At 31.7% G+C, this 12791-nt stretch overlaps 3 protein-coding genes across 4 annotated transcripts; all 3 read left to right on the forward strand.

Annotated features, from left to right (window-relative positions):
* Window positions 1–485: 485 nt before the first annotated feature.
* LOC109812886 (Agenet and bromo-adjacent homology (BAH) domain-containing protein) lies at window positions 486–4098 on the forward strand. Of its 2 annotated transcripts, XM_029271400.2 has the most exons (7): window positions 837–907; window positions 1125–1195; window positions 1426–1493; window positions 1596–1718; window positions 1827–2654; window positions 2759–2975; window positions 3114–4098. In XM_029271400.2, exons 3-7 carry the CDS (start codon window positions 1452–1454, stop codon window positions 3641–3643), a joined length of 1740 nt encoding a protein of 579 aa, XP_029127233.1. In that variant the 5' UTR covers window positions 837–907; window positions 1125–1195; window positions 1426–1451; the 3' UTR covers window positions 3644–4098. The 2 variants fall into 2 exon arrangements, with proteins under 2 accessions (XP_020232565.1, XP_029127233.1); XM_020376976.3 differs by lacking the exon at window positions 1125–1195 and having other exon boundaries at window positions 486–907.
* A 1300-nt stretch (window positions 4099–5398) lies between these two features.
* On the forward strand, window positions 5399–7965 carry LOC109797835 (uncharacterized). The gene is made up of 3 exons (XM_020357985.3): window positions 5399–6125; window positions 6290–6371; window positions 7542–7965. Exons 1-3 carry the CDS (start codon window positions 6009–6011, stop codon window positions 7706–7708), a joined length of 366 nt encoding a protein of 121 aa, XP_020213574.1. The 5' UTR covers window positions 5399–6008; the 3' UTR covers window positions 7709–7965.
* A 1871-nt stretch (window positions 7966–9836) lies between these two features.
* On the forward strand, window positions 9837–12253 carry LOC109797017 (Copper transport protein family). The gene is made up of 3 exons (XM_020356939.3): window positions 9837–10557; window positions 10671–10752; window positions 11888–12253. The coding sequence occupies exons 1-3, from the start codon at window positions 10546–10548 to the stop codon at window positions 12049–12051; spliced, it is 258 nt and encodes an 85-aa protein (XP_020212528.1). The 5' UTR covers window positions 9837–10545; the 3' UTR covers window positions 12052–12253.
* Window positions 12254–12791: the final 538 nt, after the last annotated feature.

Here is a 12791-nt window from a genome sequence, read left to right on the forward strand (position 1 = left end):
ATTTCTTAATTTATGTAAAGTTAGTTTTGTTTTTTACCTTTATATATAAAGATTTAAAACGAGTAATATCTTTTGATATAAATTTATGCAAACCCTGACTTAAACCGATTTATTTTCTTTGATTTGTGGAATTACAAAATCTAGTGTCCAATTCAATCCGATGTAATAACACACACCTCGTTTGACGTCATTTTCACTTTAGCGTGGCTCCAGCTGGCACTCAGAAAGAGCGAGTCTTCAATCCCTTTTTTTCTCCACCGGCAATTCCGGGCACCACCCTTCATTTCCCTTCGCAACAAAAAGAAAAAAAAGAAAAAAGAAAATTCGGAAACCGTAATTCAACCCATTCCGAGGGGCATTTCCGTAACTCCACATCACGCGTAACTTCCTTCGGCTTTCCTGCGTCAAAATCAATCTCCACCGTTGGATCCGGCTCCCAGATCTCGAAACCCTAGACCTCCTTAATACAACGTTTTTATAAATCGCATTTCAAACCCTCTCTCTCCTCCTCCACCATCTTCTTTCTTCCTTCTTCCATTTCCGGAGCCTTGTCCGTTTTTTTATTTTTGAGTTTTGTTTCTCCAAGCGAGCGCGGAACGCAGGGGTGTCGTTGTCGTTTTGGTTGGGTGGATGGAGAGAGTGGCGTCCTGGGCCGGAACGACGTCGTGTGAGAAGAGCGTGTACGTGAGCTGGGAGGAGGTGTTCGTGTCGAGCGACAAGGGGAGGCGAGAGGTTCATTATTTTCTGAAACGACGCGTCGGTGGCTCGGATCTGGCCGTCGTTGGAAAGGAGAAAAGCTTGAGACACATGTCGTATCGCTACGCGATAAAAACGGCGTCGTTGGGGCCTTACTTGAAGCTCAAATCGCGAAGAGAGGTCGTTGATTGGTTGGACGCCGTCGTTTCAGGTTCGCCTTTTCGCCCTCGCGCTTCTAATTATTTGCCTCTTCTTTTTCTAATTCAGATAAGGGTTTTGGTGAGGGTGCCACTCTTTGGTGTTAGTTTTTGTCAAATGGGAAAAAAAGATTTTTTCTTTTGTTCTTTTGGTTCTTTTTGGGTTTTGGGTCTGGTTTGGATTGGTTTTTTGCGTCTGGGATCTCTCAGATTTTGAGGGGTTTTGTTTAGGATTCGGTTTTCGAAGGGGTTGCTGAGCGCGAGATTTTCACCGCTTGGATCTGAAATTCCGTGCTTTATTGGTATTCTTTTCCTCTGCCTTGTTCAAAGTCTTTTTATGTTTTTTTTATTTCCAAGGCTTTAATCGAGTCGAATGGTCATTCATGAAGCTGAAATTCCGTTTTTTTGTTGTTTTTATGTGCCTTTGGTTATCGCCACATGGTTTTCTTCTTCTTACGATTATTGTGATGACGTGTTGTTTTTATTTTATTTTGTGGTAATTGAGATTGAATTTCCATTGAATATATTTCAGATTCGTCTCCTGGGGATGCGGTTGTGATGGGAAAACATGGTTATGAACCTGAGCTTGGAACTTCCAAGGTATTGATTATTGTGATATAATGATTTGTTGTTTTTGGGGTTTTGCGTTTGTTGTTCTGTTCTTTTTAGGTTCTGTTTTGTTAAATCTTGTATTTGATTCAGGATAATCAATTGCCGAAGATGCGCCATTCTACAAAAGAATTCTCATGGATAGGGTGTCCATGGACCTGTAGGAAAAGAAGAAAGCACTATCAGGCATTCAAGAGGAACGGTTTTCAGATATCTGTGAGTTATGATCTTTTGTTTACCCTTTTCGTTTGTTAACATGCACAATTTGTAATCTGATTCTGGGTGGTATTTTTGTTTTGTTTTGCTGTATTTAAATGTTTTCAGGTGCATGGTTTTGTATTTGTTCTGGCAGAAGAAGACAAGCGTCTAGTTGCCTACTTGGAAGACCTGTATGAGGATTCCAGAGGCAACAAGATGGTTGTGGTGCGCTGGTTTCACAAAATTGATGAGGTTGGTATTGCTTTGCCTCACAGTTTTAGTGGCAGAGAGGTTTTCTTTTCACTTTATCTTCAAGATCTGAGTATTGAATGCATAGATGGATTGGCTTTCGTCCTCAGTCCACAACATTACGAAAAGTTTCAGAATGAGGCACGTCGAACTCACTTGGAACCATTCGTGTGCAGCCACCAGTTTGATAATGATGAATTGAAAACCTTTGATATAACACAGATTAAGGGTTATTGGAAACAGGAAATACTCAGGTACATGTTTACCCAATTGGACTCCAAGTCCAGTGGCAGTTCCGAACAATCTGATGATAGCCCGGAACTTGATGAAAATCACCTGTCTACTGCTTCAATCAGACCTAAGAAGAGGCTGCGTATTACCAAAGATGATGCCAAAGATGCAGTTGATGTAACTGCTCTTAAATCCGAAAATTTGAAAAACAGTAAGAATAATACCAAAATTGGCACCGGAAACAATCCCCTGAAACTGGTTGGACACACAAACATGACAACAACCATAAAAGAAGGAACAAATGAATATGCTTCACTGCATTTGGTTGTAGGTTCCCAAATTGAGGTCCTCTCTCTAGACAGTGGGATGAGAGGATGTTGGTTTAGAGGTTCTGTCATTAAGAGGCACAAAGATAAAGTTAAGGTTCAATATCAAGACATACAGGATGCAGCTGATGAAACTAAGAAGCTTGAGGTGCGTTGAAACCATCTTTTGTCATAAAAGTGATTCCTAGAAGAATAATTATGCGAATATGTGGATGACTAATATAGTTTATTATTTTTTTTTTTTTGGTGTAGGAATGGATTTTAGCTTCTAGAATTGCAGTGCCTGACATCCTAGGTCTTCGCATGCATGGGAGGACCATGGTCCGGCCAGCTCCACCGTCTAACAAAAGTGAATTATCATGGGTGGGTGATGTTGGTTCCGTTGTTGATGCCTGGTGGCATGATGGATGGTGGGAAGGCCTTGTTGTTCTTAAGGACTCCGAATCTAATTATCATGTTTATTTCCCAGGTATGGTTTTCTGCTCTTACTATGATTTAAATATGGGTGTTACCTTGGTATCTACTTTTTTGTTCCACAGAATATTTCGTTGTTTTTCATGTTTATATTTTGCAATTTTGATTAATCTTTATGGGAACGTCTTTGCAGGGGAAAAGGTGGTGTCAGTATTTGGTCCTGGTAACTTGAGACAGTCTCAAGAATGGGTAGTGAATGAGTGGGTGACTGTGAGGGAAAGGCCTGATCTTGTGTCATCTATTTTAACTACCGTGAAAACGAATCAAAACAAGGGCAAATCCACAGACAGCAAATCAGCTCTAGCATCCACTAGAGATGGAGTACAATCTAAGCAATCAGATACCACTTCGGACACTGAAAGGGATAGACTAAGAAATCCGGAACTGGTTTCAGATCTCATGAAGGATGATTTGTTATTCCAGTTAAGGTGGAAGACCACCAGAAAGAGGAGACGGGGAAGTCGCGCATGTCATCGGAAGCCGCCACGGTGTCCCAGCCATAGGAAGAAGTCCCCAAAGGTTCTTAAGTTAGACTCTTCTGACAGTTTTGTGATTCCTGCATCCTTGAAAGTTGATCACGATGACTGCAAATATGGAGGGGATCCTTCCATTTTCAGTTCTTCAGTTGTGCCTTCTCTAACTAATTTGGTTATGTGTAGGTGATTTCATGATTGATTTCTTTTAGGGTCTTATAGTTTTCAGGTAAGCTACCTCTCTCACCTCATTGCCTTTAGGGTACCCGTATTCAAAACCCTTAAACCTTAGTGCATCCATTCGATGCCTCTCTTGTCCAGATTTTCATCCATGTCCTTGTTATGTTAACATAGAAATTGTATCTTAGGATAGTCTTTTTCTTCCCCACCTTTTATTAGTTTGCGTGGTTTGTGGCATCGAAGCTTCATTCTATTTGGGTGTTTGAATCGAATGCCCAAGGAGGCAAGGATGATGCCATACAAGTTTTGGCATAGTGTAACGTAGTGGAATAACAGAGGATGGTTTTGACTTGGAGGACAGGTGGTGTTCTTTTCATATAAAATGATCCAATGTATTGTGTAAGAAAAGAAATTTGCTTGTTCTTTTATATATTGAGCCAAATGTTAAGATAATATTTGTAATCATTGTATGTGAGTATGTGACTGTTATATATTTTCATTAATTTGTAAAATCAAGATAAAGTTTATTAAATTATAGGATTAAAATGAAACTAAAATAATGTATATAAGAAACGAAATATTTTTAATGTATAATTAGTAATACAAGTAAGAATAAAAATGAAAATGTTTTTAATTATAATTATAAAATATAAAAAGTAAAATTTATGAAATTATGCAGTCTAAAATAAAGGATAATATCGTTATTTAATGACTCAACGTCATGATGAGATGAAAGCATGTCTACTGTTCAATCTAACACTACTAATTTTAGACTCTTTTATTTTATTTTTAAATAAGAGCAAGGGAGGTTAACGCGGAAAAATCTATGGTATCCATAATAATATTTTATTAAGTTGAATACGACTCTGCATTTGTCAATCCAAATCCAAATGATATAGAATTATAAATTAGTCACAGCCGCCTAGTGGAAATTCGTGAATACAATTAGAAAACGCAGTGTGCTTATTATTGCACAGTTCAGTATTTCCTTGCCGTGTTGAGTTTGATATTGTATAAGACTACAAGCTGACCCTCAAATGGACCATCTCAAATAGACAAATGAAATGAGATAGGAAAGAAGGGTTGCTTTTACTATTTGTTTTCCAATTTTCTTTTTTGTTTTTGGTCCACAAACAGGAGCCACCTGTTTAACTTTTAGCTACGCACTGTGGCCTACAGTCGTGGATCCAATGCAAGTAGTAAACTTTTGGATAATGGCTTATCCTAACAAGAATAATTAGAATATTTATTCAAATCCTTAAATATGTTTTTAGTTTATGTAATTTAATAATTTCTAAACAATTCCTTTGATCTTGTTCTCTTATTTATGGAAGGAGTAAATTGTTAATTTTATCTTTCAAGTATTATTCTAAAGTCAAAAAGTTATTAAAGTAGTTCTAAAAATATTATATTAGAACACATATTAGGTAATCTTTCGGATATTATCAGATCCTTTAATAAGTTTTATTACAAAACCATCGATTTATATTAGATTAAAGTGAATAATATTCAATACTCCCATAATTACCTAAATAATTTTATTATTTTTAGAACCACATAGAAGAAGAGTAATAACACCGGACAAAATTGGGGGCTTTACTTTATTCTTTATGGAAATATATCATGTGTAATCTTATCTTCTTTTCCCTCTTAAAAACATTTTGTACGTCCATAGATTAAAAATAAATTCAATCTTACCTATTAAAAACCACAATGCATTTTATTATTTTTTATTATTTAACATAGAAAATTTGAAAATTTGAAAATATTTTTAACATAATTATTTTTGGTTTCATCAAAAGCTTTCTATTTCTTTCATAAGCGATTAGTTACCATTCGCCTTAGATAAATAATAATGACCATTAACACAACCTTCATCCTTTACCCCTTGTTTAAGCCAAGGCATTGTGAAAGTTCCTTCCATAATTACACCTTGAACAGTGTCAGCTTGGCTTGCATAGTCGCTTTCTTGATGCTGAGCCAAGAACCCCTTGAACACTATTAGTTTAATCGATTCATTGAATTAGCTTAGAACCTGGTTTAGTAAGCAACCTTGAGGGAATAATTATTGTGAAGAAAAAAACAATTGAGCACTATGTGGGGCTGCTCCTGCACGTTAGTGAAAGAACAATCTCTGTCAATTTGGCATAAAACCTTTTTCACTTTACCATTCTGTGCCATTATGCTCTCTACATTTTTTTTTCTTTCCCACCAACTACTTAACAATTGAGATGGGGTAGTTCCATCACTTCAATAGGATCTGTTCATAGATCATTTTCTGCACATCGTTCTCTTATAGGATGGGATTGAAGCTGCAAACCTATTAAATATATATAAAGGCACTGTATGTGTATTTTGCACACCTAATCACAGGTATGGATTTTGAAGATGGTGCTAAAAAGGAGCGTAAGGAAGTTGGTATAAAAAAATCAAAGGGTTTTCCTCTTGTTGGGACTAGTCTAGCTTCTATGGAGTCCTTGTCCATGCCAGAGGTTTGTCTTTTGGCTTAAATCTATTGAGTTTTTTTGGTCTAGTTGGAAATCCAAATCTATTAGAGATAAAGTCATAGTAGTACATATAAGTAAAAAGGATATTCACCTTATGGATTTTTTTGTAATATTTTGTTGATGGGTTGGTTCTTTTGTTGGAAAAGCAGGTTCAGGAGGTTGTTCTTTCTGCAGACATGCAATGTGAAAAGTGCCAGAAGAGAGTTACTGACATTATTGCTAAAATGAATGGTGAGCTTGTTAGCTATGTAATTATGTTCACTTTACATGTAATTTTGAATTGTTCCTTTTAAGAGTGGATTTGTGGAATACTTTGTTGCAATTGTTTTCCAAACTTTTGATTGATTTTGAAGGTTTATAAAAAAAATTCTTTTGATAATTGATTCCAAAGAGAAAACTTCCCTAGGAAGAACAGGAGCACTTGATTCCTAAGAGGAAGCCAGAGAAGAGAGAGAGTGAGGAGAAAGGTACACATCATAAGGGGTGGTCCTTGTTGGTTCCAACTAGGAATAGGCTGGCATATGTTTTGGAAGGAAGTGTGAGAGAAATTTTATTTATTACACATTTATTGTTGTTTTTTTACTTCTTATTAACTCTGCATTTGGAATCTTCTGTTCAATTCTTCTGGAAACTCTTGCTTCTCTCAACCACCCTTGCTATTGATAATTTAAGTAGTCTGAACTTACCCTTTAGTGGCTTGCCTTTTAGCCATAAAGCCACATGACATGAGTATTAAGACACAGGAAACAACAAAGTCACATAAATCACCTAACACCTCAAGTTTAACTTGCATATTATTTTACAACATCATACACTTTGTTCAACTGAGTTAGATTCTGTATAATAATTTATTTTTTTTAATTTGTAAGAATAACACCGATGACAACAAAATTCAAGTTTAAAATTCTGGGTATATTATCTTAACTTTCGTCATTAGACCAATCTTAGTAATTCATGAATTTCAATTATACAATAATTTATGATTGGTTGAGAGTATAAAACTTTTTATATCGTAAACTTATTCTAATTAAATTCTATAAAATATTTGTTCACAAAAAGTAGCCATTGCTCTCATTTTATTATTTTCCTTTGCTTCTGGTCTGATTTGCTTGTACTAACAGAAGTATAAGAGCCCGGATTCTGTGCTTTTTGTAAGATCAATTAATTCATATAACGGTTCTCACCTGTAAAATTAAAGGAAAATGGAAAACTGTTTAATGAAAATGAAAATATCTATTTCAATGAAATCTAAAAATCAATTCATGGTACTTAACCAGTATTCTTAGAATATTTGTTAGCAAGAACATTAGTTAATAATGTTTGCTATTTGATGAACCCTGATGATAAAATTATAGTGGAATTTCTCATGCTAACTCTTGATACGTATTTTTTATTCTTCAGTAGAGACAGAATCCGTGGTGGTTAATGTTTTGGAAAAGAAAGTGACACTTACTTTCAGATTACCATCCATTGGGAAAGTTACCACAAGGCAAATTACTCCCATAAACAGGAATTCTCTCCCCAAAGTCGCAATCATCAAACGAATATTTCGCTCTTCTCGTGGTTGACCAGTGACTAATTGTCACATGTTCATAGAAATATTTTGTAGATTGATTTGACAATGTACAGAAGAAAATTTGTGGGTTCATGATTGAATTTGTTTGGTGATTGCATAATGAATTATATTTGCCACGGGAGAAAGAAAGATTTTGTATTCATGACTGAATCTGTTGTGCGATTGCTTTATGAATTTGCATCACTCAGACGTGGGCATCCACGTAGTAGGACTTATTGAACTTTTTGTTCAAATGAATTTTTATACCAATGCATGCTGTTTTATATATATATATATATATATATATTATATATATATACGAGTTAATCACTTATATACTGTGAGTATAAATTTTTTTTACACTAGCAATCAATTATATCTTTTAATTGTGTCATGTCACTGTTAAAAGTAAATGTGTTTATAGTGACATGACACAATTAAAAAATATAATTGGTTGTTAGTGTAAAAAAATTTTACACTAGTAATGTATAAGTGATTAACTATATATATATATATTGTTTGGATTACTCTTTAAAGTGAAAAAAATATAGTTAAACATGAAAATTATAAAAAGTTATTTCTTTATTTAGTGATTAGTGATTAGAAATGTGTGAAATCTCCTTTATCTATTTACAAGTGGGTTCTCAAACACGCTCATAATCATCTATAGCTAATGGTGGATCTAGGTCCCCAGATGAGTGAGAGTAATTTTTTCATATATATATAAAGAATAAAATATAAATATTAAAAATAATTATCAATAAATTTACTATATAAAAAATTAAGAAATATAAAATACAATATATTTAAATATACACTAATATTTTAATTAAAGTTACACGTGCATCTATTCTGTCACAGTCTATACCCATGATTTTCTTTTTTCCATCTTGGGCTGACTTTATACATGTTTGGTGTAGATTATAAACCATTTTCCATCAACAACAACAATAATTTCATTCCACTTTAATCAATTTAGTGACTATAGCTTTTCCAAAAGAAAAATCCAGCGCAGCAGGCTCCATTAAGGAAATAAAATATAATGATTTAACACACATATATATATATATATAGTCTACATAAACTTACTTCGTTTAATAACTCATGTTCTACATTAAATTTTAACGATTTAACCGTTTAATTTAAAGTTTTTAATGCATAGATCAAATCTGCAAATTTTTAGAAAATTTAAAAATCATTTGATACTTCGTTTCATTAATTCGAATCAATGTATAAAATAATTTTATGATTATCCATCAATTTGAATTAGTGAAAGGAAGTATCAAATGATTTTCAAATTTTCTAAAATTTTGCAGATTTAATCTATGCATTAAGAACTTTAAATTGAACGGTTGGATCGTTGAAATTTGATGTAGAACATGAGTTATTTCAAGAGTAAGTCTACTTAGACTTACTCTATTCAATTACTCATATTTTACATAAAATTTCAATGATTATAAACTGTTGAATTTAAAGTTCTTAATGCATAGAATAAGTTTGCAAACTTTTTAAAAATTTGAAGACTACTTGATTCTTCATTTCATTAATTTAAATTAACGTATAAAATTAGACTTGATCTAAGCATTAAGAACTTTAAATTAAACGGTTGAGTCGTTAAAATTTCATGTTGAACATGAGTTATATTGAATGGAGTAAATCTCAATAGACATATTCAGATTTCAGAGGATTAATATCTAAATTTGTGTGCATGAATATGAAATAATATTTGTGTAGAAAAATAAATTTGAATAGATTTATCAAAAAATTGTTATGACAAGTGGTTTGATACCATTTTTTTTAACTAGGGATCGATATTTGATTCTTGCCTTAAGTAGAGTTATAATTAGATATATCACTTTATCTTTAAAATGGGTTGATTCGTGGGAGAAAGTTATATACTCCCTTTATTCACTATTATAAACAAAAATAACTAATTTTATACATATTAAAAAATTATTTTTATATTAAATTTTACTAATTTCATAATATTTTTTTTCTAAATTATTTTTATTATAATTGTCAAAAAAAAGTAGTGCATTTAAAAGATATCATACATTAAAGGAAAGATATTATTAGAGAGATTATCATTATACAAGATAAAATTAGTTAAGTTTGCTTATATTTAATAACAAAAAATTATATATTTTTTCTTATAATAAAGAATAAAGATAAAATAACTCTTAAATAGATTGAATTATCTCAAGATAATTCTATTTAATTTTCAACTAAAAAATACATAGTTTATAAATAAAAATTGTAAAATGGGATGGAAAGATACACGAGATTTACATGTCAAAAGAGACAAGAACGTGTTATGATAAATTTATCCATAACTATTTCTAAAAGATAAAAATAAAAGGAAAAGAATAAAAAAAATTTCTTTATAAGTGAAAGTTAGATTGTCAGGGACTTTCTTCAAGTTCTTCCAAAAAGGCAACAGAACTAGAGTTAGAATTTTATGATGTCTACGAGGTGTTTCGTTAATGCTGTTTATCAAATAACTTGGGAAATAAATAAAGAGATGCTTAGTATTGCTTAAGGCTATGCAAACCATGTGCCCGAAGAGATGCTTCCCCTTGCATGTTGTTTTCAAATGAATTAAGTGTTAAGGTGAAGTCAAGGATAAATGGACTTATAAGACAAACAACTACCTTATATGGCTTAGTCCAACTCCGTGGAGAATCAGATTCCAAAACAAGTAGACAATAAATATAAATATTATGTTGATCCATGACCATGATCATGTTCACGATCAAATTCATATTCTATAACTCCCTCAAACTCATTTTCAATTGCCTTTAGGCTTGTCCAAAATAAGAACCAATCGTGGGTTCCGTCAATTCCCACCCCATGACAGAAAAGGCAAGTTTTAATTTCCCCACACAAAATTCTTCCTTTTCAAAGGCCGTTGAATGTTAATCATTTTGGTCCAGTGTTTTTGTTGATTTTAAGGTTGGTTTTATTTACAATTGCAGTATTGCTGCATGATCATGAGAATCAACGTTGACTGCAATGCTTGTTGCAGAAAATTAAGGAGAATCATTCTAAGGATGAAAGGTAAAAGACTTGAATTATCATTATAGGAAATAGTATATACATTAAACCTACGTTGTGATTCAGCCACAAATTGTTATATATAACAATTTTGTTAATTTTCACAATGACTACTTAAAAAGTTGAGTTTATTTGCCTAACTATTTCTTAAAGGAAGATATAGTTTTTTTATTTATTATTTATTATTGATTTAGTACATCATTTAGTTATGAACTTTTGATGATTTTTAATTAAGCTTTTAAATTAAAAATTTGTGATTAAGTCGTTCATCTTTTTATATTATTATAATTAATATGATCGAGACATTTCATATTTTTATTTATTTTTTATAAAATTATTTTAGGAATAATTGTGTATTGATTATAAGAAGAGATGAGAAGAAAAAGAAAAAAACAATTATGTGAATAATAAAAGTTTTCATTTGCAATAAAAATGTAATTTGTAGTTATTGAAGTTAAAAGACTAAAATGTGAAAACAAATTTTTTTATTGGTTTATGTTTTAAAGGAATTATGAAGAGCAAAATGGTCTCTTAAAAATGGATATAAAAAATAGAAGTGGGAATGAAAGTATCTTCATTATCTATTGTTATAGATTTTGTCTCCCAGATTATAAATTCTTTACATTGATTCTATAAAATTTTGTAAAATATTCTTTATATCCTTCAACCATGATAACAACATTATATTATTATTTTATTTCATCTTCCATATGTATCACGTTTTAATCTCTATTCATTGAAATTATCTGCTATTACAAAATTACATATACACTTTTAGGTCGTAAATGAATTTTTGTTTAAAAAACTAAATTATAAAAATATAAAAAATAAAAGTCTTAATTTATATATATATATATATATTATATATTTTAATTTAAAAATCTAATTGAAAATTTTGAAGAACTTCATGAGAAAATGATGTATTAAGTTTTCTTAAACAACTCTTATATGGTTTTATTTATTTATTTATTTATTTTTAAAGAAACTACTCTTTAAAATTTTAAACAAACTAACCCTTTACCTGTTGTAATTTTTTATTGATCGACGGTCTAACAAATTTACTTTGTGTATGGATATTAAACTCATTATTAAAGAAAACTTGGAAAATGTTAACAACCTTTCTTGTTGCGTGTTAAAGTGATAGAGAACCATTTGATAGAGAAGCAGCAACGCAGGGTATGCGTGTTTGGCAGATTTGAACCAGCCGATGTTGCAATAAAGATAAAAAAGAAGATGAACCGTAGAGTTGAGATCCTTGAAGTTCAAGAAATGGAAGGTGAAGTTCAAAATGAAGGAGAATAGAAACCAGATAGAAGAGAGAACACAGAACCATGCCATGCATGGCAATGGCATAGTGTATATAACATGTTACTTGTAACAGTGGTTCTGGTTACCAACAAGCTGGGAAATTGAAGTTGCTTATTGCGGGAGAAATACACTTTAGGGACGGGTACCTCCTTATCACGGTAGAAACAATGAAGAAAGTCCAAATTTCGGATTCAAAGGATTAGGTTTAAGTAACTACTAACTTACTATTGTTTTTTAACGGTTTGAATAAGCTGAGATTAATGATAAAATTTAGGGATTAAAAACAAGAGTTGAAAGATTATTATTAAAAATTCAGTGGTAAAAAGTATGAGAGTTGTGACTTATTACTCCAATTCTTCCAAAGATAAAATTCAAGAATTACAAATCATTCTAGTCAATTATACTTTTTGAAATTGTTAACAACCTTATAGTTCCAAGAAACTAATAGTCCTTATTTAAAAAAAAAAACCAAATTGATCGTAAGTGATTTGTTTTAAAAATAAAGCATTTGCACGCTAAAGCAAATTAAATTAATAATTTAATTTAATAGGAAATTGTGAAAATAGTTTGATCATGATTTTACAATAATTCTATTATTCTAATGTTCCAATAATCAAAAGAGTTTGATCATGTAACTTTTAATTTACTAGAATATGAATTGGAAGCACTAAAATAATACAACAATTCACAAAAATTCAAAATTTATCAAGAGTTAACAAGGAGATTTTTCACAA

The sequence above is a fragment of the Cajanus cajan genome, chromosome 11 (assembly GCF_000230855.2).
Source record: "Cajanus cajan strain Asha chromosome 11, NIPB_CcT2T_4, whole genome shotgun sequence".
NCBI classification, from domain to species: domain Eukaryota; kingdom Viridiplantae; phylum Streptophyta; class Magnoliopsida; order Fabales; family Fabaceae; genus Cajanus; species Cajanus cajan.